Genomic DNA, 26233 nt, shown 5'->3' with positions numbered 1-26233 from the left:
TTACTTGTAGAAAGCCTCGCCCACCAGTCAATGAGTTGCCAGCTGGGTCCCTCCCACTGAAACACAGCGCAGCTCCAGAGGATGAGAAAATATTTGCTCATGTCTTCTTTGCTGCATGCCTGCAAGCAACTGTCTGTTTAGGCAGGAACAGAGGAATGTGGAGAGCCAGCTTTGCCAATGGCTCAGTGACTGAGGCACCAGGTATGGATTCCTAGAGCCAAATCCCTGGTTGAGGTAAATCAATTGTAACTCCATGGCGGTCAATGGACCTAAACTGCTTTACACCAGCTGAGGATCTGGCCCACTGCGTCATATCATGACAGCAGCTGAGTCAGCCTGTTATGATTCAGAGACAAATTAAATGAGTTCAGCACAACTGTTGCATGAGGATGACAATTTAAATGCAAGTCCTAGCACTGGAATGGGGCTAGGGAGAAATGGGTTCCGTTAGCCTATAGATTCAATAGATTAGGTTACAGAACAGACAGACTGGATTAGATTAATAATACTTACCTCTTGCTTCCCAACCTCACATTAAAGATTGTGAAGCAATTTAAGACCTATTGGTGAAAAGCATTATACAAGAAATGGGTGTTGTTATTGTTATCTCCTGCTTTTCCTCAGTAGATCTCAAAGCACTTTACAAAGGAGGTCTGTAGCATTATCATCATTTTATAGATAGGGAAACTGAGGCACGGAAGGGTGGAGTGACTTGCCCAAGGTTACTCAGCAGGCCAATGGCAGACCCAAAACTAGACTACATGTCTTCCAAATTGGGCTCCTTTGTGCTATCCATTGGTTTAGAGAGTAGATTAATTGAATTAGATTAGAAAATAGATGGATTAGATTGTATTTGGTTATATATTGAATGGATTATTTTAGATTGTGGATTAGATTGATTCAATTTGGTATTGGATGTGTTCATTTGTGTTAGTGTCCACAGTATGCTAATTTCTAGAGATTCAAGATTGAAGAGATTAGATGCATAAATTTACGGACCAGATGGATTAGATGAATTAGGTTAGACAGAGGTAATAAATTGGTTTCTATTATTATGGAGGTGTCGATCATGACTCCACAATCAAAGCTGAGTTGTTTATTGCCCTTAAAGAGGAGTTTCAACCTTTGTATTTTGTATGAAAAATAACCCGTACCCTCCCCAAATTTACAGAGCTTACTCTTTGAGCACAGAATTAATTTTCTGAGAATTTACAAATAAATACGTTTGTTAGTTTATTAGTGTAAATTAACCCAAATCTAGATCCTGGAAGAAATTTAGTATCCATCAGTCTTTTTTTTTGGCCCAAATGTTGTTAACAACAGAATAACACAGGCACTTGAGCATGTTAACCAGGTGAACTGGATAAATTAGTTTGTAATTTATCTGAATTGTTGTATCTAATTTTTATGGCTAGACAGACTAAAGGCAGGCTCAGCTCAGGTAACTCTTAAGGAAGGCCATTGTCAGATAAGGTAGTTCAACCAATCACCACACTTCCTCAAAAGCTAATTTGCATGCAACAACGCTGTTGGTTGTAATGACCCACCAGTAAGGGACTGGTCAGTTGTGTCAAGAGTTCTCATGGGTAGGTTGTTTGACATGCACAGTTAAGGCACTCTTGCCATGGTTTCATAATGTTATAAGGGAACAAAATATAGGAAAAAGTAAATGTGTCTTTAAAAATCAGTTGTATCTAATTTAGGACCAAAATTATTTAAAAAGTCTTAATTGTAATCATATGTTTATTGCATGATGTCACGGCAAGGCAGAGTTAAGGTTGTTTGGATAACTTTGTTGTACATTTCTTACCATAAAATCTGCATTTCTTTTAAATGTATCTTTAACTCTGAATTTCCTGGATTTACGGTGTGTGGTTTTTGGGATACTTACAACATATCTGAAATGCCTTTTAGCTTTTAAATTACTGACACATACTCTCAACCTTAACTCAATTGTAGAGTATTTTTTGGTCTAGATTCAACGGATTTGGGTAGATATGAGATTAGATGGATTGGACTGCAGAATAGTGCTAGGTGAAAAATGAATGTTTTGATTTGCTGGCAATTCTGAAAAATCCCCCCCCCCCAAAATGTTTTGGATTAAACTGAAAACAAAATTTTTGAAATTTTCAGAGAATTGAAAATTTTAAAAATTTTTTTAAAAAGGTTTTAAAAAGTTTTGCTTTTGAGTAGTGAATTTGAATGAAATTTCTCAACAGAAAGTGATCTCAAACCAAAACAATCCATCTCATTTTCGAAAATGTCATCAGAACAAAACGTTTTGATCTTTTCTAAAAAAAATTGTTTTTTATTCAAAACAAATGATTTGGTGAATTTGATGTGAATTCGCAAAACAATTCAGTGTTATAGAGTCAGCAATTTTCACCAAAAAAAAGTTTGAACCAAAAATTTTTGCCCAGTTCCAGGTTGTCAATTAGCTGAAAAGGAGAGAAAGTTTGGTCTCCCAACTGGGGGCAGAGAAGCTGTGTCAGCCTGTATTGTGTATAAATTCTATGCTCCTAATAAAGCCTGTACTGTTTATAAATTCTTTCACACATCTCTATGGGCAGGCAGTGGGTGTGGGGAACCGAGAGTGTGATTTCATTTTTTTCTCTGCATCTGCATTTGCTGAGAGGTGTTTGTAACATACAGAGACAGTGCGAATTCCAAGACTCGAGAAAGCAGAGGCGGAGAAACACTGAATAAACTAAAACAGCCTTTGGAAAGTGACGTGGACACATTTTTTTAATTTTAAAGGCTCTGAATCAGATTCTGATCTCCGTTAACTTCAGTGGAATGACACTGGTGTAACGGGAGTTACTCCAGATTTGCGGCTGTGTAAAAGAGATTGAAATCTGGCTCACAAAAAAACAAAAGAAAGTGGAATGAACATGTTGTCTGCTGCCCTCCCATTAGTCACTCTGCTTGTCTGTTGTATACTTTTCCTTAGCCTGCATCTGTCTTAGGATGGCCCAATTGTTGGGGCAATCGCCTTGACCTTGGTAGAGCTGGGTTCAGTTCCCTGCTTTGCTGCAGACTCTTTGGGTGATCCTGGGCAAGTCACTTAGCTTCTCTGTGCCTAGTTTCACCACCAGTACACTGTGGCTAATTGCTCTGCCTTACAAGTGTGCTGTAAGGATAAGTACTGTGAAGTGCTTTGAGATGTACTGCTTACAAAAGCCCCATATAGGAGCTAGGTATTGTTAGCTTTTGGGAGCAGGGAGCCCTTAGATGCTATCTTAATAACCATAGAAATGTAGGACTGGACACGTTGATAATTCTGCCACTGAGATGACTTTAATGCCAATGATGTCAGCCTTGCGTTAACCCAGTGCAAGCAAAAGAAGGACCAAGGCCATAGTTGGCTCTAAATTTTAGGCCAACTCCCTAGCTGCTGTAAATCAGCGTGGCTTGACTGAAGCAACATCAATTTGTACCAGCTCAGGGTGTGGGCCAGTATTATTTCCTGCATCCTCAAAGACCAAATCAAACTGGGTGTGTGTACAAGGCAAACCCCCACCCCTTCGGCAGTGAGTCTCAGCACCTAGGTCAGCTGACTCGGGCTCACACAATGGGGCACAAGAACAGTGTCGATGTTCCCATCCCAGCTAAAGCCTGGGATCTCAGACCCACCCTCCCTTGCTGGGTTTCGAAGCCCAGCCACCAGCCTGAGCAGGAACATCTACACTGACCCAGGCTCTGAGACTCGCTACCACAGGTCTTCTTTTGCAGTGTAGACATACCCACCGGGGCGGAAAAAAAAGGGGGGGACCAGTTAAAGACTGTTCCACAAACTACCTGGCAGCTGTTAATTACTAAAGCTGAGTTCACCCCTCACGCTACTCAGGGCAAAATTTCATTTGGACGTAGCCAGTTGAGGAAATATGTGTTCCCAGATTTACTCATATTGCTCCAGATACTCTCAAATGCTGGAGTCCCTTTTACACAGCCAGAGAGGTGTAAAGGGGCCCAAGCGTAAATGAGAATCTGGCTTCTTACCCCTGCTGGTTGACACAGATAAAACTCAAGTGACCTCAAACAAAGCAATTACCCAATTAATCATTAAACCTAAGATTTCAATCCATTTATCTTCATGCTTCATCTGTTTTTTTTAAGCCAATCAAAACATTATGCAATCAACAAACGGGGTTCTTTAATGAGATCTAGCCCTAGAAATGGCTGCTTATTTAATACAAACATTGGCCCTGGTTCACATTTACACGGAGGTCCCTTAGTAGCGTAAATGGGACTTAAAGCAGTTATAAATTACATTTACGCTCGCTCCTCGGAGGCTGTTTTCGTGCTGCCAGAGTGGTGTAAAGTGGGGGGGTCCCAGTGTAAATTCTCTCCTTTTTATTGTTTGCCTTCTCACATATAGGGCCAGATTCTCCCCTGGGGTAAATCCATGTCATGCTGAAGCTGAGGGAGCTGCGCTGATATACGCCAGCTGAGGATCTGGCCTGTGGAGCGAAAGTGGTTGCTTATTTTAGTCTGAGCGGGAGGAATCAGCTGAGTTTTGTCCGGTTCTGATGCCCGTGTTTGGCTAGAACTTAAAGAAACTGGAAAGGGCTGGATAGCTAAACGGACTTGTGATGGGTCTGGGAGTCCTTCAGTTCTAGGTCGCTGGTTTCAGTTAATTTCCTGCTGGTAAAAGTCACCCTGAGCTGCTGGGACCCTAGGAAATGAGCACAATGGATCTCAGCCCAGTTCCCAGCAGAGAGGTGTCCGCATTGCAAAAGTAACCACCTGGCTGGCAGACTCTTGGAGAGACCAAGGGTTGAACTGGTCGTGAAGAGAGCACAGGGCCCTCAGAGGCAAGCCTTGCATGGGAAAGATGAGGTGTATAGGGAGGAGCGGAGAACAATCTTTACCTGCTCTTGGGGAATCATAGAATCATAGAATATCAGGGTTGGAAGGGACCCCTGAAGGTCATCTAGTCCAACCCCCTGCTCGAAGCAGGACCAATTCCCAGTTAAATCATCCCAGCCAGGGCTTTGTCAAGCCTGACCTTAAAAACCTCTAAGGAAGGAGATTCTACCACCTCCCTAGGTAACGCATTCCAGTGTTTCACCACCCTCTTAGTGAAAAAGTTTTTCCTAATATCCAATCTAAACCTCCCCCACTGCAACTTGAGACCATTACTCCTCGTTCTGTCATCTGCTACCATTGAGAACAGTCTAGAGCCATCCTCTTTGGAACCCCCTTTCAGGTAGTTGAAAGCAGCTATCAAATCCCCCCTCATTCTTCTCTTCTGCAGGCTAAACAATCCCAGCTCCCTCAGCCTCTCCTCATAAGTCATGTGTTCTAGACCCCTAATCATTTTTGTTGCCCTTCGCTGGACTCTCTCCAATTTATCCACATCCTTCTTGTAGTGTGGGGCCCAAAACTGGACACAGTACTCCAGATGAGGCCTCACCAATGTCGAATAGAGGGGAACGATCACATCCCTCGATCTGCTCGCTATGCCCCTACTTATACATCCCAAAATGCCATTGGCCTTCTTGGCAACAAGGGCACACTGCTGACTCATATCCAGCTTCTCGTTCACTGTTACCCCTAGGTCCTTTTCCGCAGAACTGCTACCTAGCCATTCGGTCCCTAGTCTGTAGCGGTGCATTGGATTCTTCCATCCTAAGTGCAGGACCCTACACTTATCCTTATTGAACCTCATCAGATTTCTTTTGGCCCAATCCTCCAATTTGTCTAGGTCCTTCTGTATCCTATCCCTCCCCTCCAGCGTATCTACCACTCCTCCCAGTTTAGTATCATCTGCAAATTTGCTGAGAGTGCAATCCACACCATCCTCCAGATCATTTATGAAGATATTGAACAAAACCGGCCCCAGGACCGACCCTTGGGGCACTCCACTTGATACCGGCTGCCAACTAGACATGGAGCCATTGATCACTACCCGTTGAGCCCGACAATCTAGCCAGCTTTCTACCCACCTTATAGTGCATTCATACAGCCCATACTTCCTTGATTGAGCTCTTAGACTGCAGGGGGTCAATAAAGGTTCGGTTAGCTGAGGGCTACAGCCTCAGGAATATTATGAGCAGGAGCATTACAATGAGCGGCCCTCAGCGTGCACAAGAAACAGCTGCAATTTATCACAAGTCCCTTGAGCAACAAATCTGCTAACCAGGCCACCGGACACTGAAGTCCAACAGCAGACGTTGGAAATAGGGAAATAGAACGCTCCAGTTTCTGGGCTGCAGCATTCACCAGAGCTCAATTCAATGCAAAGTATTCAGAGAAACTCTTCGGAGGATAAGCCCTTCTCCAATTTCTCTTGTCCCCTTAAAAAATAAAAAGGGGTTGGGGGGTAGATCCTAAAATATAACATATATGTATAAATTAATGTCATAACACAGAGTCTCAGGCCTGTAAGATATTCGGCTTAGCCACACAAGGCCTGAGGCCTGAACTAGATTGACATGACTTGTTCACCAAGATCACTAGTTAACGCGGTAGCCGTAAATTGCCAAGATTACAGGACAAGTCGTGCTAATTGCTGATGTTTTAGAAAAGCTGTCACAATGTATCTGTTAATTTGGCAAGATGACTGGTAGAAACTTCTTGGGGAATTTTAGCTCAGCCACACGTCGCTATGGCAACTGTGTGACGCCCATGTTAATCAGTGAAAAGGGAACTAACAAGGCAGCATATGAGAAAGGGGGCATCCCTAAATTAGTGGGAGGAGGAAGTCTGGACAAGGGGCAAAGGGCTGGAATACTTATGGGTAGGTCTGAGCATTAGTAGGTGAAAGCGTAACTCAGGCTAAAGATGTGGGCCAACATGTCGGGAGGCACTAGCATTATGACGAAGATGATGATGAAGAAAATAGTGACTGACAGTCCAGGTTGCCCCAGCAGGAGATGTGAATGATGCTAGTCACAGTGCTAAACACCCTGAACGTCTGCTGTTGGACTTCAGTGTCCGGTGGCCTGGTTAGCAGATTTGTTGCTCAAGGGACTTGTGATAAATTGCAGCTGTTTCTTGTGCGCGCTGAGGGCCGCTCATTGTAATGCTCCTGCCCATAATATTCCTGAGGCTGTAGCCCTCAGCTAACCGAACCTTTATTGACCCCCTGCAGTCTAAGAGCTCAATCAATAATCAATACATCAGCCCATCAATAAGGCCACTCTCCGGTCAACCCACAGTCGGGTCACCCTGGTGCAAAGCCATTGCCACGCTCCATTCAGCACGGTCTGGTTACAGCAAGACTTACCTTCACCTCCCCGGCTACAAAGCACGTTTGTCCTGTCCCCAGTGCAATTCATGTTGCTGTCACATTCTTCAGGTCTGGGTCAAACAGATCAAGGGGACTCGTTTACCTCCCCCTGCCCCCATCCCTTTTAGGACAGCACATGGCCAGACTCTGACTTCCCCCCGCCCCACTAACTTTGGCCCTGGTTTCAAGGGGCCAGATCCTCAGCTGGCATAAATCAGCACAGATCCCTTAGCTTCGTGGAGTGATGCCAGTTTATACCAGCTGAAGATCAGGATCATTGCTTAGCTGCAGATTGCCACCTCTGACAGCACTGGCAAGCAAAGAAGTAAGTTTGTGTGGAAGAGTAGGAGCCAGGAGATCTGGGTTCAATCTGCCACAGACTTCATCTGCACAAGTCATTTCATCTCCCCATGCCTCAGCACCCCACTCCTAACATGGGGCTAGCAGCGAGTCAAAGAAGCGCCAAGCAGATACGTTCATTGATGTTGCAGGGGGTTATGTGGCTAGCGCCTGGATAAACAGCTAGCTTTTCTGGAGCAAAATGGCTGTTTTGTTGCAACTGAGATTTCTGAGGGAATCCTCCATTTTCACAGACGTTTTTTAAAAAAAAAGACCCTGAAAAATGATTTTTCTCCCCCACAGTTTTCGGCATCCACTTCCTTTGTACGGCCTGGCAGCACAAAGGGGCCTTAAAGTGAGCGTGACTGCGAATTGCAGTGGCCGATCGGTGTAAAGGGGGCGTTCGAGCCAGCAAGAGTGAGGCCCGGAGACTTGTTTTCATCCGGTCCGGAGGGGAAGCTTGTTTTCGGTGGAGTGCGTGTCACGGAGAGGCCAGGATCGCTTTGTCCCTTGCTGCCAGAGACAAACTGCCGCTTGTCTTGTGTTTCATGAGAGATGTACATTTCCTTCTTCCCTGGAGATGGATCTTCAGGGCAGGGGTACCGGGGCGGGGGGGGGCTGAGTGAAAAGGCCCAGTTCCATCCCGCGTCCCCAGAACACAGCCTCATTGTGTCCCCGTTGTTTTTTCCTCATCTCCTTTCAGAGACAGATCATCCCCAGCCTTAGCTGGGGGGGGGGGGGGTTGTGACCAAGGGCCCGATCCAAAGCCTGGGGAAATGAATGAGGAGCCTTTCCATCAACTTCAGCGGCCTCAGGATCAGGCCCCAGCCAAAATGAGGCAGGTATGTTACCGAAGCGGAGCTACGCGTCCCTGTCAGGGCTGGTTTGAGACCTTGGGATTATAGGCCTGTGTGTGTGGAGGGGTATGAACGCAGCTTGTGGGGGAGGGGATCCCCAGCTACCACCCCCGTCTCTCCAGAGGGGAGAGGGGGAGCATTGCTTCCGTTTCGGAGCGGAACCGGGAGCTGCATGCATTGGCATCTCCGAGGTACAAAAACCCAGGGCAGCCGGGACGCTCCTGAACCTGCAAAACCAGACAGCTGGCAGTGGCAGCCTGTACCGCACCACCCTGACACATTTCCCAGGACGGCTGCCTCGAAAAACGGGCAATCCGGGGGAAACCTGACCAGGTGGCAGCACGACTCGGGGCTGTGCCGGGGTGGGGACCGGTGTCCTAGTATGCCTAGGACCCTGGATTGCCCTCACCCAGCCCTGCCCGTTCCCGAGTGTCTCTCTTTTGGGCTAATGAGGGATTTCTGCCTTCAGAACACCCTGGCTTGTTCTTCCAAACATCACGAGTGATTTCCAAGGCCCAGCTGAGACACACGAAAGAGGCCTGGTTTCCAGAGGACGGGTCCTTCGCGCTCTCCGAAAATCAGGCCCCTCTCAAGGCGTCTTAACTGGGCCGTCCCCAAAAAGGGAGCCACCCAAATCGCTCGTCTGGCGTGGGGGGGTAGGTGGAATGAGGAAAGGCCCTGAGCGCTGACCAGCACTTTAGTAATGTCAATTGCGCAAACGTTGCGGAGTTATGGAAGGCTGGTTTCGTGCTGCTGGATTCAGCCCTTGGTTATTATTTTTTTAAAATATTTTTTCCAACTTTTTTTTTTAATCCGGCTTTTTGCCCCCTGCCCCCGTCAGATAGAACTTTTGACCTTGTGATTGTCAAAAGACTTAATTTTTTTTTGGACATCTCCCGGTGGGACTAAGCTGCCCAATCAAAAGTTGCACACTGGCGGGGTCGGGGAGGGAAACAGCCAAACCCGAAACAGAATGCAGCTCCTGCCCCGCCCCAAACAGTGAGCCAAACAGCAGGAGCGATCGTTTGCTTGGAAAGATTGGACGCTCTCGGGGACAGGGAACGTCTCTTTGTTCTGTGTCTGTACAGCCCCTAGCGCCCTTTCCTTGAGTCTCTGGTGCTTCTGGCTTTAGATCAAGTCTCCAGCATCCTACCCAGTGCGGATGCTGCCATGTAGCATCATGCTGTGTTTCTAGCAGTGCCGTGCTTGAGATGCCTTGAGGTCAATGGGCCAATTCGCCAGCTGGTGTAAACCAGTGTAGCTCCATTGACGTCAGTGGGAGCTGTACCAGTTTATACCAGCTGGGACCACTAGCAGTAGATCCAGGTAGAGCACTCTGTTGCCGCTGTAATGGGTGCTGTATAGGAACCTAGATAGGCTTGTGACCTCCCAAGCTTGCCTGCTGTTTGGGTTCCTTCCTCAAGACTGCTCAGCCCACACCCTAGATCCTCTTATCGCCAAGACCCACGCCCACCTCTTTTATACCCGGTCGGGTTAACCAGCCCCTAGCACCAGAGAGTCATCGGAACTCATTAACCTTTTCCCATCTGGAGCAACCCTTGCTAACATATTGTGGGGACTGTTTCAAGCAAACTCTGCCAGTCTGTGTTTGGAGGGGCCGGGGGCACAGGGGAGGAGAAGACCAGTTAATTTACAGACCTACAGTAGCATTTCAGAGATGATCAGCTCTCATGCTTCAAGGGATCAGCTGATCAGTACAGAGATCAGGAAGGGGATTCCAACAACCAATGTGACAACACTGTCAACCCGGTGCAATAGGGAAGGTTCCTCTTTTAATCGGAGCCATCAGATTTTGGCTGCTGGAAGGGACTGTGGCCTAATGCACTGTGGGAAAATCTACTTTCCCTGGCGCAAAGTGAGTTTAGATCGTATTTGAAGGACCTGATCCAAAGCCACTGGAAGCGAATGGGTGTCTTTCCACCAGCTTTGGATCTGGTTCGGAGGAGATGTGGGTCTGAATGGTGTTGACAGCTACTCTGAATTCCCCCAACTCTGCGGCTGCATATAAAGATGGGCTTGTTCACTGGGGCTGCTCTGTTCTGCTGAGCAGAACAATAAAGGGAAAGATGCTCACAATGGGAAATTGTACATCCTCCTTGGTCGTGAAAGGGGAAAATACAGACACACCAACTGTTTACTGGTCCTGGGCCGGAGGGAGGGATTGAGAGGGAGAGAGAGAGGGAAAAGGAGATACAGCCACCACCCAGACAATTTTGATGCTGTCCAAAGAGCACAAAGCCTAGATCTTCCAAAGCAGAACTTGTTCTCTGGTTATTTGATTTCCTCTCCCAGAGCAGGCAGGCCTCTCACTGTCCCCGATGCCCGATGATAGCAGATGTGTCCACTAGCCATGGAAGGAGCCAGGAGCCGCCTCTTCCAATGAACCCAACGGCAAGTTTGGTCTTTCCGTTCCTCTCCCGTCCAACAATGGGACGTTTGTGATGGAGACGGGACCGGGTTTTTGCGAGCGTGCGTCATGCCAGATGCGTAACAGGGTGCTGAGTCACCCCTATGCCAGCAGTCTGGCCCGGGCGGGCGTGCAGCAGCAGGTGGTGGAGGAGAGCTCTCAAAGGATTGCTTTGTCTTTTTCACGGCTCGGTTTGGAGGGGTACGGTGGGCTGGCAGAGGATTTCCCTGTGAACGTACAAGGTACGGGACCGGAGCTGGTACGTAGAGCCCTGCAACTCCGCAGATAGCCGCTTTATATCCATGGATGTCTGCATCCCCGGACGCGGGTGCATTGTTTACCATCTTTGGGGATCGGCTGCAGATCCAAATTTGTGTGTCCGTGCAGGGCTCTAACAATGTGAGAGGGGACTGGGGCAGATGCATATAAAAGATGGAGGACGGGTCAGATACAAGTTCATTAGCGTGGGTGTGGTTCGGGTGCGGATACAAATTTGTGTGTCCACACATGGCTCTACTGGTAGGGATTCTTTTACCATTAAAGCACGGCTCGTGGTGTCCCCCGGGCTCCCCCGACCCTCCACCTACCAGACTTGGTGGGTGGGAAGCTCAGGACCTCTGCCTTGCAGCAGCATGGTGGGGTAGGGGATTATGCCCAGTGAGGAGGAGGGTCTCAGGGCATCTGCTGGGGCTTGGGGCTTCAGCAGGAGTGTGGCTGAAGCCCTGAGCCCCGGCAGGCACCTCCCACAGGGCTGAAGCCCCAAGCCCTGGGAGGTGCGCCCTGGCTCTCGAACGTCTAAAGATTCTCATGTGCGGCTCGGAGGGTCAGTAAGTTTCACGACCCCAGTCTAGTGGATCTGGCACTGGCATGGGAGTGGGGAGATGTGGGTAGTCTCATATCTGAAGCTAACCTGCTGTGTGACCTAGGGCAAGGCTGTGTGCCTCAGTTTCCCCTCCCATTCCCCGTCTGTTTTGATTCTAAGGGACTGTGTCCATACAGCACCTAGCGCAATGGGACCCCAGTCTCGCTTGGAGCCTCTAGTCATTGCAGGAACTAGTCAGAGGCAGCTGAGTCAAAACATCCAGACCCAGCTCTTCAGCCTCACAATGCTGGTTATTGTGGGCTAGTGGGAAGTCAGCCAGACCCCCTCCTGGTTTGCTGTAGAGGGCAGGGGTCGAGTTGAATTAGCTTCACCCTCCCAGCCACACACCACCCGCACTCCCCGTAATACTCCTTTGCCTCCCTTCATCGTCTCTTACCCACGATCCCCAAAGGGATCTGACAGTGGGGGTGGTTCCTCAGTGACGTGAGAGGAGGTTCAGAAGATTCAATAGGTAGGGCAGCATTGCCTAGTGGGTAGGACACTAGCCTGCTGAGTGATCCTTGGGCCAGTCACTTCCCTTCGCTCTTTCCCCCCATCCCACCTCTTGTCTGTGTAGACTGTAAACTCTTCAGGGCAGGGCCTGTCTCTCATGATGTGTTAGCGTATTGGGGTAGCGCCTAGGAGCCCAAACTCAGAACCAAACACAGAACCAAAAGAGACAGAGCCGCCAACCGCCAGCCCCTTGGATTCCAGAAATGTTAATCAACCCATGTGAAAGCCACAGAACGATGCAATTTGTGTTTGTCTAGAGTCGTTCCTACCAAAGGGTAACAGACTGAGTGCATCTTGTAGAGGACAATGGGCTTAGGGAACCTCGTACAGTAAGTGTCGAGCTGGAGGTATGGCAGGGTAGGGGGACGCTTTATAGAAACAGAGTTTTTATCCTCCATTGCCTTGCACCTTCTGCTGTCATTCCCACCCATTCCCTACGGGGTGCAAATTACATGTGCACTGATCCACTGGCGATTTGCACCCACTTTGCATGCCTTTTGCATGGATTCCATGACTGCGCAAGGGGCAGGGTGATGGAGAATTGGGGCCACAGGTCAGAGGAGAGGGCCAAAGAGTGGAGGGTGGGGAAGGAGGCTGGACAGCTCCTTGCAGCGTGGGACTCCGGTCCATGACCGGTTCGCCTACATACAACTGTTGTCCAGATGATAATGATGATAAATAAGACATAGCGCTACGAGCCCGGGGTGAAATCATGGCTTCACTGAAGTCAGTAGCAAAATACCCATTGATTTCACCTCCAGGACTTCTGGGTTCTGTCCCCAGCTCTGGCCTGTGCTTGCTGTGTTAAATTAGGCCATCACTTAACCTCTCTGTGCTGTAGTTTTGCTGTCTCTAAAATAGGGGCTGCTAATACCCACAGTATGGGACCAGGGGAGGCTTTCAAATGACCCTAAGAAAATGAGGTGCCTAAATCCCATTGGCAGTCAGTGGCATTGGCCCACCCTTGGCCTCTTTGAAAATCATAGAATCATAGACTTTAAGGTCAGAAGGGACCATTATGATCGTCTAGTCTGACCTCCTGCATAGCGCAGGCCACCGAATCTCACCCACCCACTCCTGTAACAAACCTCTGACCTATGTCTGAGCTATTGAAGTCCTCAAATCGTGGTTTAAAGACTTCGAGATGCAGAGAATCCTCCAGCAAGTGACCCGTGCTGCACGCTGCAGAGGAAGGCAAAAAACCCCCAGGGCCTCTGCCAATCTGCCCTGGAGGAAAATTCCTTCCCGACCCCAAATATGGCGATCGACTAAACCCTGCGCATGTGGGCAAGACTCACCAGCCAGACACCCAGGAAAGAATTCTCTGTAGTAACTCAGATCCCACCCTAACTAGTGTCCCATCACAGGCCATTGGGCATATCTACCGCTAATAGTTGAAGATCAATTAATTGCCAAAATTAGGCTAGCCCATCATGCCATCCCTTACCAAGCTTAGTCTTGAAGACAGATATGTCTTTTGCCCCCACTGCTCCCCTTGGGAGGCTGTTCCAGAACTTCACCCCTCCAATGGTTCGAAACCTTCGTCTAATTTCAAGTCTAAACTTCCTGATGGCCATGAGGCTTAATGTATTTATGTTTGTAAAGTGCTTTGACATCTTTGCATGGGAAGATGCGAGAGATGTGCAAAGAACTTGTTTGTTAGTGGAAGCATTCATAGCCGTATTACTGGGGTTAATTGGAGGCAAAGAGGGACATGGAAGCAGAGGCAGAATTTGAGGTGAGGCTCAGAAATCTCTTGGGATGCTGCATGAACCATATGTTGGAACGAGAGCTGTGTGAAGAACTGATATTTTTTCAGTTCTCTGGCCGTGTCGAAACCCTGGAGCTGGTGAGAATTGATTCGGATCAAACAAAACAGTTACTCCGCGAGCCTTTTAAACCATTTTTTTACATAATTAAGTGGCCAAACAAAAGTGTTTTGAACGGAAAGAATCAAATCAGGCGGATTTGTAACAAAAAAAATTCTTACGACCAAAACAAATTCAGCGAATTCAACACTGATCTGTGAAATGGTTTGGTTGACCCAAGTCTGATTTTCTGGCACAAAAAAAGTTTGGGGGAAATTTTTCGGCCAATCTCCTCGACTAGTCCTGCTGAGGTGTCTGGGACAGTGCAGGGAAGCATCCAACAACCTGCTGAGCTCTGCCTGGCACTGGAACAAGCTGGGGATCCGGGAGGCAGTGGACGCAGACCATGAATGCCTGGCACGGCTGGTCTGGCCACCTGGTGTTGATCGGCAGTGGGCGAACCTCAGGCATACGGGACCATGGTGAAGCCCATTCTGGGTTTGGTTTGAGCCTGGGGTGGGTGTGTGAGTTGGTTCCTCTTTCACCCAGGCTGGGTCAGCTTGCCCTGACAGCCTCTTGCTCTCCATAGGCGAGGCCAATGGGGGAGGTGAGTGGGGAACCAATGGGCCAGCTGTATTGAATCCCATTTCTCTCCACAGCCCCGGTGTCAGAAGTGGCCGGAGACCCTCTGGGAGCTCGACCGAGTGAGTATTAGAGAGAAACCCAAATCCCGTAGTTAACCATTATTATTACTGTGATAACCCCTTGTGGGGCCCAATTAGGAGCCAGGGCCCCACAGTGCTAGGTGCTGTACCAGCCAATAACACAAAGAATCAAACTATGGTCTGTTCTATTCGATCCTGCACGACACGTGCGATATCCCCTTGCTCTCCTGCAGCACTGAAGTTCAGTAAAGACATGTGCAAAGTACTTCGCTTAGGCAGGAAAATTCAAACGCACGACCACGAAATGGGGAATAACTGGTGAGTCCAGCTGTACTGCTGAAAGGGATCTGAGGGTTAGGGTGGATCACACATTGCATGTGAGTCAACAATGGGACACAGTTGCAAAAAAAGGCTATTATCCTTCTGGGGTGTATTAACAGGAGCGTCGTACATGAGGAGCAGAAGATAATTGTCCCACTCTGTGCAGACTGGTGAGGCCTCAGTTGGAGTCCTGTGTCCAGTTCTCGGCCCCAGGCTTTAAGAAAGATGTAGATAAGCTGGAGAAAGCCCAGAGGAGAGCAACAAAAATGACAAAAGGTTTAGAAACCCTGACCTGTGAGGAAAGGTGAAAAAATCTGGACATGTTTAGTCTTGGGAAAAGAAGACTGAAGGGAGGACCTGAGAACAGTCTTCAAATATGTGAAGGGCTGTTCTACAGGGGATGGGGATCGATTGTTCTCCTTGTTAGGCTAGGAAGCAAGGGACTTGATCTGCAGTAAGGGAGGTTTAGGTTAGATATTAGCAAAAACGTTCTCGGGGAGTTAAGTTCTGGAACAGGCTTCCAAGGGAGGTTGTGAAATCCCCATCGCTAGAGGTTTTTCAGAACAGGGTTGGATAAACCCCTGTCAGGGATGGTCTAGGTTTACTTGGTCCTGCCTCAGTGCCAGGGGCTGCACTTGATGACCTTTCGAGGTCCCTTTCAGCCCGACATTGCTGTGATTATATGAATGGGGAGAGAAGGAGGATTGTCCAGTGGTTAGGGAGCTAGCCAGAGATCTGGATACAATTCCCTGCTCTGCCACGCGCTCCCTGTGAGCAAACGCTCCTGCTGCTTGCAACAGCTCCCCCTAAACGAAACTTAATCGCAAAACTCTAACCATGAAGAATTTCTTCAAAAACTCCACAGGAGCAAAATAACTATGTGGAACGGTGCCACCTGGTGAGCCCGGCTAGAACAAAACCTCAATCCTTTTTCAGGCACGTTCCTGGCCCCACAGCTAAGTATGCACCAGCTGATGCTGCTGGCTTCAGTCTGCTTCTCTTCTCTGCCAGCTGCTTTAAGTATTTACCAGAAGGCAACTGGGGGTCCAGGTGGGTAACCATGTTCTCTCCCTCCCAACAAATCTGCCAGCTCCTTTCCCCTGTTCCCCTTTCCAGCATGGGGCAGTTTGGCTCTTACCCTAGTCCCAACCCATCTGCGTCACAAAGTGCTGCAGTTTAAAGTTGAGGTCACAGTCCGGGGGAGGCCGGGAATAGCAGGAGGCCGGTTTGAGGTGCACTGGCACGGCTGTGAGTCGGGCACCTGGGGCTGGAATAGAAATGGGGGCAGCAGGCTGGGGTTGAGTGGCCTCAGCAGGGGGGCAGGGGAAGGGAACCTGGACTGTAGGAGGCAAATCAGGACCCCAGTGCTGCAGCCGTGCATGTGGAAGGGGAACCCTGGACTGGGGGAGTAAGGTGGGGTTGCGGGTCGGGACTGAGGGGCATTGGGGGTGCTGGGGGGAGCTCAGGGCTGGAATAGCAGGGTGGGACTGTGGGGCGGGACTGAGGGGTGCTGGGGGGAGCTTGGGGCTGGAATAGCAGGGTGGGGCTGCAGGTCGGGACTGAGGGGCACTGGGGTGCTGGAGGGAGCTTGGGGCTGGAATAGCAGGGTGGGGCTGCGGGTCGGGACTGAGGGGCATCGGGGGTGCTGCGGGGGGGGAGCTCGGGGCTGGAATAGCAGGGTGGGGCTGCGGGTCGGAACTGAGGGGCATCGGGGGTGCTGCGGGGGGGGGAGCTCGGGGCTGGAATAGCAGGGTGGGGCTGCGGGTCGGGACTGAGGGGCACTGGGGTGCTGGGGGGAGCTTGGGGCTGGAATAGCAGGGTGGGGCTGTGGGTCGGGACTGAGGGCACTGGGGTGCTGGTGGGAGCTCGGGGCTGGAATAGCAGGGTGGGGCTGCGGGTCGGGACTGAGGGGCATCGGGGGTGCTGCGGGGGGGGGAGCTCGGGGCTGGAATAGCAGGGTGGGGCTGCGGGTCGGGACTGAGGGGCATCGGGGGTGCTGCGGGGGGGGAGCTCGGGGCTGGAATAGCAGGGTGCAGGGTTGCCGTTTGGGACTGAAGGGCATCAGCAGGCAAACAGAGCAGGTCTCGGAGGAGAGCCGCGACCCTCCAGCATCTCGGGAGGCTGCAGGCCAAGCGAGGCCGGGGGTTCGACGCACCTCCCCCTGCCGGTGTCTCCTCACAGCCCCCACCCCGCGCCTGCGGTACTTGCTGGAGCCCCTCCATGAGGTGGTGCACACCCAGCGCGGTGCCACGGTCACCCTGCCCTGCGTCCTGCGGGCACGGCCCCCCCACTACCAGGTGAAATGGAGCAAGGTGGAGCCGGCCGAGCTGCTGGAGAGCGTCATCCTGGTCACCAGCGGGGCCCAGCACAAGACCTACGGGCAGCTGGGCGGGCGGGCCCGGCTGAGGCGTGGCCACCGCAACGACGCCTCCCTCACCATCGCCGGGGTGGCGCTGGAGGACGAGGGGCGCTACCGCTGCCAGCTGGTCAACGGGCTGGAAGACGAGAGCCTGTCGCTGACGCTGATGCTGGACGGTAAGTCCCGGCTCCCACGGCGGCCTGGGAACGGTCCCCCTCCGTCCAGCAATGGCCCCATCCTCTTCAGGGGAGAGACCCTCTGCCGATGGGAGCCCCGGGGGTTGGGGGCAGCCACGTCCCCTGGTGGGGGGCTGGAGGAAAAGGGGGGGGGAGCCATGTCCTCTGGCGGGGGGCCAGGGGAGAAGTAGGGGAGCCGTGTCCCCTGGCGGGGGGGCCCCTGGGGGGGGTAGCAGGGGGAGCTGCGTCCTTTGGCGGGGTTCCCCGAGAGGAGGCAGGGGAAGCTGCATCCCGTGGAAGTGGGTCCTGGGGGGAGGTAGGAGAACCTGCATCCCCTGGTGGGAGCCCGTGAGGAAAGTGGTTTTAAAAGCCTTAGCTCACTTCCCCTCTGCCTCTAGCTCCTTCTGAGCATAGGGGTGAGTTGGGTCCTTCCAGCCATCCCTACACATTGCAGGGGGTCCCTGCGGCCACTCCTCCCCAAATCTCTGCTGGGTGACCTTGAGCAAGCCTCTGCCCCGTCGCTGTGCCTCGGTTTCCCTTCCCACCCTCTGTCTGCCTATTCAGACTGTGAGCTCTCCGGGGCAAGAACTGCCTCTTGCTCTGTGTCTCTGATCTCATGTGAGCCTTCGATGCGCTGCTGTAATGGAATAATACCATGGGGGTTCCCCGGGGTGCCAGCAGATCTGGTTGGGAAACGGAATTTCTGTCCCATGGGAAATCCTGACATTTCAAACTTTGTTTTCGTTCCGGATCCGGAAAGAGAAGTCGAAATTTTGAAATTCACCATGGAACAGAAATTCTGAAGGATTTTGATTCAGAAACTTCAGAACATTTCAGGGACATTGACACAGGCTAATAGACTACACAGTATCCAATAGTATGTCTCAATAATATTGACTATTTTTGTATTATTATAACATAAAGAAAAAAAAGTGGCCGTGAAGCGAAATGCTTCCGACTGTATCGAAACGAGAAAGGTGAAGTGAATTGCGTCAACTTGTTCCCACGGCAAATGTCGTCAAAGTCGACGAGTTCCTGCAAATCATTTGGATTTTGACAAACCTGCATTTTCCGACAGAAAAGGGTTCCGTCAAAATATTGTCAAGCAGGTGCAGAGGCCGGCACCCTGCCCTGAGATTCCCAATCGATCCTCTGATCCCAGAATACCAGCTCACTCCCTTTCTCTTACGATCACCCAGGTGTCGTCTTCCCCTACCAGACCAGCCAGGGGCGCTACAGATTCAACTACTTTGAGGCTAAGCAGGCCTGTGAGGAGCAGGACTCCAGGCTGGCCACTTATCAGCAGCTCTACAAAGGTAACCAGCCTCTGTCTGTTTCACCCACCTCCTCTGGTGGCTAATTCACAGACTTTGCTCTAGATATGCTTGGGGGGGAAATAGTTAATTTCTTTATTTATTTAGGATGCTTTAACAGGTCTGCAGATCATTGCCATGTAAATATCAGAGACAAAAGGGTAATCAGGTTTCAGAGTGGTAGCCGGGAGTCCTTGTGGCACCTTAGAGACTAACAAATGTATTTGGGCATAAGCTTTTGTGGGCTAAAACCCACTTCATCGGATGTTACAGAATCGTTACAACAGCCAGCTTTGGTTTAGAGAAGCATTGGACAGTAGGATCATCAGATCTGGGAATAGGACCCAGGAGTCCTGGCCCCCAACCCCCTCTCTTCGAACTGCTATGCCACACCCCACCATCCCAGAGCTGGGATTAGAACCGGTTCCTCAAAGCACTGGACCACTCTCTCTCCCAGAGCTGGGGATAGACCCCCCCTTTGCTCTGCACGAGACGCAGGCCAGTGGAGAATCAGGGTCATTATTAAGGTATCCTGTAGCTTGGTTCTGACGTTCATCAGTGCCCCGTGGTCCCCGTGCTCTGCCCGCAATGCACTGAGCTTGCCCGTCCCTCTTTCTCTCACTAACCCACAGCATGGACCGAAGGGCTGGACTGGTGTAACGCAGGCTGGATTCTTGACGGGACCGTCCACTACCCCATTATTAACCCCCGAGAGCCTTGTGGAGGGCGGCTTCTCCTCCCGGGAGTTCGGACCTACGGGGCCAAGGACAAGCAGAAGGACCGGTTTGACGCATTCTGCTTCACCTCCGCTGTGAGGGGTACGTCCAGAGGGAACGTGGTGGCTCCATGCAACCGCAGAGCATAGGGAGAAAAGATCAGACCAAAGGGTCAGCTCGTCTGGTACCCCCTCCTGTTCTGGGTCAGCTCACTACTCCGTCTGGTGTGATAGCCCCTCTTCCCCGTCTGGGTCATTCCTCCCAGGGCAATGGCAAATGTCCCCTGCTCCACGCCACCTTCCTGAAGCAGGCATTGCCCATGAGCTAGGTGGGACCTGCTGTTTTCTAGCCAGGCTAGAGGGACCCTTGGCATCTCCATGGCAGGTCCCCACACCACCCAGCGTCCCACGTGACCTTCGCCCTGACACCCTCCCTTCCCTCTCTCTCTCCCCAGGCCAGGTCAATTTCCTCCGGGGCCGCCTGAGCTTCAAAGAGGCGGGGCAGGCTTGCCGCAACCAAGGGGCCACCATTGCCAAGGTCGGGCAGCTCTACTCCGCCTGGAAGTTCTCCCAGATGGACCGTTGTGACGGGGGCTGGCTGGCGGACGGCAGCGTCCGCTACCCCATCACCACCCCTCGCACCCGCTGCGGGGGCCTTCCGGACCCCGGCGTCCGGAGCTTCGGCTTTCCCAACAAGGAGCAGAGGACGTACGGGACCTACTGCTTCTCGGTGAAATAGGGATGGCGCGGGGTGATGATGGGACGCCGGGTAGGGGACGGCAGCTCTGCTCTTCACTGGTTTCCAGCTGCCTGTGCCTTTCAAGGGTCATGAGATCCATCTCCCATGCGTATTTCTCTTTCCCAGTGGGTCTCAGGCTGGTTTCCAGCAGCACATAACGCTCGCTTGGCCCATCCTCTCATCGTCAGCCTTAGCAGAGAGACCAAGGACTGGACCGGCCATGGAGACCAGAATCCTGTCTCATGTCTAGACATGGTTCCTCCAGGAGTGCTGGCAGGGAGAGGCCGATAGGCTGCTTGCCCTGTTCTGTGAACAGAGGAATCTGTTCTCTGGAGCGGTGAATCTGACACAAAATTCAACCCCTGGGCCGATTTGGACCCTCTACCCAGGGGTGAATTCCACCCTTTCGACACAGATAGCAAGCGACAATGGAAATAGCAAAGCCTCCAACCTCAGAACATCTTTGGTCTTCTCGGGGCTTTTGCTCTCCTAGGTTTTGGCTCCTGATGTTTGTTAGCTGCCATCTGGAGCAGGGGGTTGTCAGGAGAAGACAGAATCCATGGGACACGGTAAAAATCCAGTGTCCTGCTCCCATGAGGTCGCTGGACCCCTCTGAGGAATAACCAGTAGCTGTAGATTTTTTTGGTTTAGTTTAAAGCTAACGAAGAAATGGCATTTTGTATCCATTACTCACCTATTTTCAACAGGGGATGGGTGCCCCTGGAGATAAAAAAACTTCCTGACTCTCCGTATACTTACTCATGCTTGTGGAAATTCACAACGATAGCAAGGTCACAACTCAGATCCCCCTGCTCTGCAAAGCACAGGTCCCTTTCCACTTGAGCTAAAGAAGCATCTCCTTAATTAGCAGCAGTATAGGGGCTACGATGCACAGTTGAGCCACTCTGATTCCATTCCAACAGAGGGCGGCAGTGCACACAAGCCCCCAGCCAGCTCACTACACTGTGCTTGTGAAGGTCTGTTTTTTAATCCCAACACCCGCCAGGCTCCCCCCATGAAGAAGCCGTTCAGTGTCTATATGTGAAAGGCTGGAAAGTAAAGAGTTTGACTAATTGAGTTTATTCATGTAAATTAATAAAATGATGGTAAACCCACCCAAAAACAGCACCTTGGGGTTGTTGTTTTTTGCCTGCGTATTAGCCATAGGGTGACACAATCCGACTCTCGAACCAAGGACTTTCAGAGCTAGAAGGCATGAGCTGCTAATGTGTCAACTGAAGCACTATGCCCCCTTAGCTGAAGCATAAAAACATAAGAACGGCCATAGTGGGTCAGACCAAGGGTCCATCTAGCCCAGCATCCTGTCTTCCGACAGTGGCAAGTGCCAGGTGCCTCAGAGGGAATGAACAGAACAGGGACTCATCAAGTGATCCATCCCCTTTCGCTCATTCCCAGCTTCTGGCAAACAGAGGCTAGGGACGCCATCCCTGCCCATCCTGGCTAATAGCCCTTGATGGACCTATCCTCCATGAACATATCTAGTTGTTTTTTGAACCCTGTTATGGTCTTGGCCTTCACAACATCCTCTGGCGAGGAGTTCCACAGGTTGACTCACTAACTTTGTATGTGGACTAGCCACTAGCGAGAGGCCAGACTTACCCATGTTGTGGGTGGCAGATATCCAGCTTATGTGCTCAATCTGAGGTCTCGTTACGTTTTTAGGAGAAATTACCCTGCAGCGCGAGAGCTTGCCCGGACTAAGACTTGCCCAGAGTTCGGTCAGGGATGGTTTGATCCTTTGCCAGCTGCCTATAGCTGAAAGGTTCCAGCATAGCCCTTACCACCACGCCCGTTAGCCAGCCAGTCCCAGCCACCAACTCCCCCAAGGGCTTGTCTTCACATACAGAGCTGCCCCTGTAGCACTTCAGTGAAGACTCTACTCAAGACCTGCTCCTGTTGGCGTTGTTAATCCACCTCCCCAAGAGGCGGTAGCTCCATTTACGGGAGAGCTTCATTGCACTGTCTGCGCTGTGGGTTAGATCAATATAACTACGCCGCTCGGGGGCATGGATTTTTCACACCCCGGAGTGACACGGTTACACCGATTTAAGTTTGCAGTGTAGACCCAGCCTCCGAATCTTTTCGTATGTGTCGGACCGTAGCAGCAGGTGGTGCCAAGTGGGATCAGGGCCCCGGTGCGCTGGTGCACGCTGCTGCTCTGAGCCATTTCGCATCCCCTGGCAAGGCACGCAGGGGATGGACTGTTAGCCCCATTTTGCAGGTGGGGGAACTGAGGCCCGGAGCGATTGCGATTTGCCGACACAGGGTGAGGTGGAGCCGAGACCATAGCTCTGCCCTTTGTGTGCACCGCACCGAGCCTCGGGGACGCCCTGATCTATCACTGGGGGCCTTAGCTGCCAGAAGTGCCGACTCTGTGGATACTCCGGGGCTCAAATATACCCACTTGAAAAAAAATAGAGGGTGCTCAGCACCCGCAGGGCCGGATTAATCTTTTGGGGGTCCTGGCACCCGGACCGCGGCCCCCGCTCCACCTGTGCGCCACCCTGAGGCCCCGCCCCCGGCTGAATCTCTTCCGGTGAGGCTCCGCCCACTGCTGCGCCCTGAGGCCCCGCCCCCCACTTGGCCTCTTGGCCTCTCCCGCCCTCCCCCCCCCCCCGAAGGCCCCACTCCCCCACTCAGCCTCTTTACTCCTGAGCCCCCTGCCTGCTGCTTGCATGGGCAGGAGAGGGCAGAGAGGAGCACCCACCGGCAAAACCCAAAACAGAGGAGCCGCTACCGCGGGGCAAAGGAGGGCTAAGACCACGAAAAGGGAACGTGTGCTAACGCAGGGGCTCTGGCATGGGGTCCGCAACGGAAGGCTCTGCAGTCTCCTCCGCTGGGTCCTTTGGTTTAATATCAACCGCAGCGTACGAGGCGGCGTCAGAAAAATAATCCCCGTCGAGCAGGGTGTGTGGCCCCAGCAAGGTTTTGCTTACGCTGCAGCTGGGGTGCTGGCGGGACCACCCCTTTCAGAGGCAGGGCCCTGCTCCTCCGTCCCCAGCAACGCGGAAGTGAAGGTGAAACACCTGAGAGCCAGGTCTCAGGTAAGCGAACATCAGGTAAGCGCTGGTAGCATAAAGGCGGCTTAAGATGGGTGGAGAAGGCGCCCTTCCTGCGCCTTGCACCCGTCCTGTTCCCAGTGTCGGGAGGCAGATTGGGATGTGGCTGGGCGGATTAGCCAGCGGGCCGACGGGGCCCGTGTCTAGCGGTCCCTGGCCAACTGGACGGCCCCGGCGCCCCGACCTGCTCCGCCCGGCCGGCCCCCGGCTCCCCAGAGGAGCGCCAGGTGGGCGGAGCGGAGCAACCCCTGGTGCCCCAAGCCCATTTCCCTGGCAGGAGGGTGGGGTGGGGGGCCCCCACTTGCTCAGGCCCAGGGACATAGGGAAGCAGAATGTAAGCCCTGAGACTGGAGGCTGAAAAGAATATGGGAAGCCTGGCCCCGCCCTCCCCACGCACCCACTCTGTGCCTGCCCCAAGCCTGGGAAGCATTGCCAAGCTCCAGCAATTTTATCACGAGTCTCATGAGAATTGCTCTGATTTTTCTTAAAGCTCCAGCTCCTGGAGTCTAAGAACCATAGAAATGTCGGGCTGGAAGGGACCTCGAGAGGTCATCTAGTCCAGCCCTCTGCGCTGAGGCAGGGCTAAGTATTATCTAGATCATCCCTGACAGGGGTTTGTCCAACCTGCTCTTAAAAATCCCCAGTGATGGAGATTCCACAACCTCCCTCGGCAACTTATTCCAGTGCTTCACCACCCTGACTGTTAGGAAGCTTTTCCTAATGTCCAATCTAATGTTCATCCCTTGCTGCAATTTAAGCCCATTAGTTCGTGTCCTGTCCTCAGTGGTTAAGGAGAACAATTCAACCTCTCTCTCTCTTGTTGGCTAGAGCTGGGTAGGAACTAGATTTCCCTTTTTTGTGAGAAATTCAACAATTTAGACACTTTTGGGGGGTGGGGGATGTTCCCAAATGGAACAAAAAAAAAGAAATTCAAAAGTTCCCATGAAACCAAATTCAGAAAAATATTAATTAATTTTTTGGTCGATTGAACCATTTCATTCTGATGTTAGCCTTTTTAAGATTTTGGGGCGGGGGGGGGAATTACACACACGGAATTTCATTTCAAAACATCATTTTGAAGCAAAACCAAAAATGTTTTGTTCCCAAAATGTCAAACCAGCATGTTTGGACGTGATCAAAATGCTTTCTAAATGTTTCAAGTTGAGAAAACCGGTATTTTTCATCAAAAACCTGTTTTGACCAAAAAATCCCCAACCAGCTCCAATGTTAAAGATCTATTGAGAGCGATATCCCTTACTTTGGGGGAGTTGAGACCTTACATAACAACTTGACAAGGTGCCTTAGAAATAACTAAGGTAGACAGGTCGATCCAGATGTATAGTTCACAGGTGGCTTGTTTCTCTACAATGGGTTTGTCGAAGGCCGGCTGGCCCTTTAATGGGAGAAAGTGCCTGCAATGCAGCAGCTAATTCTGATCTGGTGACTCTGTTACTAGTGATCCCAGCTGTGAAAGAGCCAGGGAGGATTACCTAGAGAGGGACGAGAACCCAGTGTGTGGGAGACCCAGGACAGAGGAGCAGTGCTGAGCCAAAGGAACAATGGAGGAACTCTGCAGGGCCCGAGAGCACGGGTGGAGAGCAGCGAACCCCAGCCTAGCAGGTGAGGGGTAGAAGGATCTTTTCTTTGCATGTGGGGTGGCTTCTGTACTGGGGCTTTTGTTAGCCCAGAATGGAACGGAGCTGGAAAGAGGGGACCTGACCGGAGGGCTGGGCCATGGAAGACGCAGCCAGAGACAGGCCAACGCAAAGCCAAAGGAATGGTCAAGAGGGATGCTGGAGAAGACCCCTGAAACACCCATGTTCCAGCACCAAGAGGCACTGGAGAGGAAGATCCATGCAAGGCCCCACACGCTACGGCAGTGAGTACAATGGCATATGGGGCTGAAACCCAAATTGCAAACCTCCTCAAACTCCAGGCATATCCCGGTCATATCTGATTCTGGAGCCCGATGTGGGGCCCATCCCTAGTTCAAACAAGCTCCCACAGCTGGGTGAAACCAGGGAATGTCTTTTCCAAGATGGGGAAAATACAAAGGAGTGCATTTTGGAGAGACGTCACTCCTCCCAGATACAGATTTTTTTTTTCCATGAAATGGGCTGAGGTTTTTTGCAGCAGGAACCTGAGAAGATTTGGAATTTTGGAGCTACCTTCCATTTGGGAGCAGGTCCCTTCTTCTCTGGAAAAGGGAGCCGGGTTTCAGGTAAATGTGGCCAAGTCAGGTCATTTTTGACCTCACGAAGAAATGCCAGAAAAATAAAAACAAAAAAAACGTCCTAAGCTGAAGGAGTTTTGTCTCTTTGTGCAAATATTTCACACACCCCACTCTAAACCCCCTCACATCAATTCACCCAGAACCTGCATGCAATGGAGTTTGGTGTCAAGCAACTTATTGCAGTGACAAACTCCCAGCCTCCTGTCGTCATGTCCTGGGCGGAGGAAATGAGGTCACTTCATTTCATGATGTCATTTCATTTTCCAGGCACTTCCCCCACTTGTTTTCTTCTTACACTTAAGCATTTTGATTCTACAGACCAAAGCAAGAGATTACAAACACAGACAGCAGTTAAGGAACAACTTCCTTGTATAAAGGTGCGGGTGGAGGGCACGAATCCACTGGCCAATGGTAGGAGAGAGGTTCACCACACTCATAGTGACATCATGTGGCTCGGCCCATAGGTCGAAGGTCACATGGTCTTTGGCTCCCACATTGATTTCAATTCAGTTTCAATTTCAATAACAAAATACTCCTGACACAAAGTGAAAAGTTACATTTTATGTTGCTCTCGATTTTGTTTTTTTTTTT

At 51.1% G+C, this 26233-nt stretch overlaps 1 protein-coding gene across 1 annotated transcript; it reads left to right on the top strand.

The window, feature by feature from the left end:
- Positions 1-10892: 10892 nt before the first annotated feature.
- On the top strand, positions 10893-20329 carry HAPLN2 (hyaluronan and proteoglycan link protein 2). Its single transcript, XM_077841302.1, has 7 exons — positions 10893-11100; positions 14701-14745; positions 15964-16077; positions 17209-17562; positions 18762-18878; positions 19508-19693; positions 20046-20329. Exons 1-7 carry the CDS (start codon positions 10893-10895, stop codon positions 20327-20329), a joined length of 1308 nt encoding a protein of 435 aa, XP_077697428.1.
- Positions 20330-26233: the final 5904 nt, after the last annotated feature.

The sequence above is a fragment of the Eretmochelys imbricata genome, chromosome 24, assembly GCF_965152235.1.
Source record: "Eretmochelys imbricata isolate rEreImb1 chromosome 24, rEreImb1.hap1, whole genome shotgun sequence".
NCBI lineage: Eukaryota > Metazoa > Chordata > Testudines > Cheloniidae > Eretmochelys > Eretmochelys imbricata.
The sequence above is the reverse complement of the archived record's forward strand: the minus strand, read 5'-3'. Positions and strand labels throughout refer to the sequence as shown.

Coding starts and splice junctions, on each gene's coding strand:
- HAPLN2 (XM_077841302.1), top strand. CDS start 10,893: ATGGAGACGGGACCGGGTTTTTGCGAGCGTGCGTCATGCCAGATGCGT. Junction 14,746..15,963: donor CCCTCTGGGAGCTCGACCGA/GTGAGTATTAGA, acceptor ATCCTTTTTCAG/GCACGTTCCTGGCCCCACAG. Junction 16,078..17,208: donor GAAGGCAACTGGGGGTCCAG/GTGGGTAACCAT, acceptor GTCTCCTCACAG/CCCCCACCCCGCGCCTGCGG.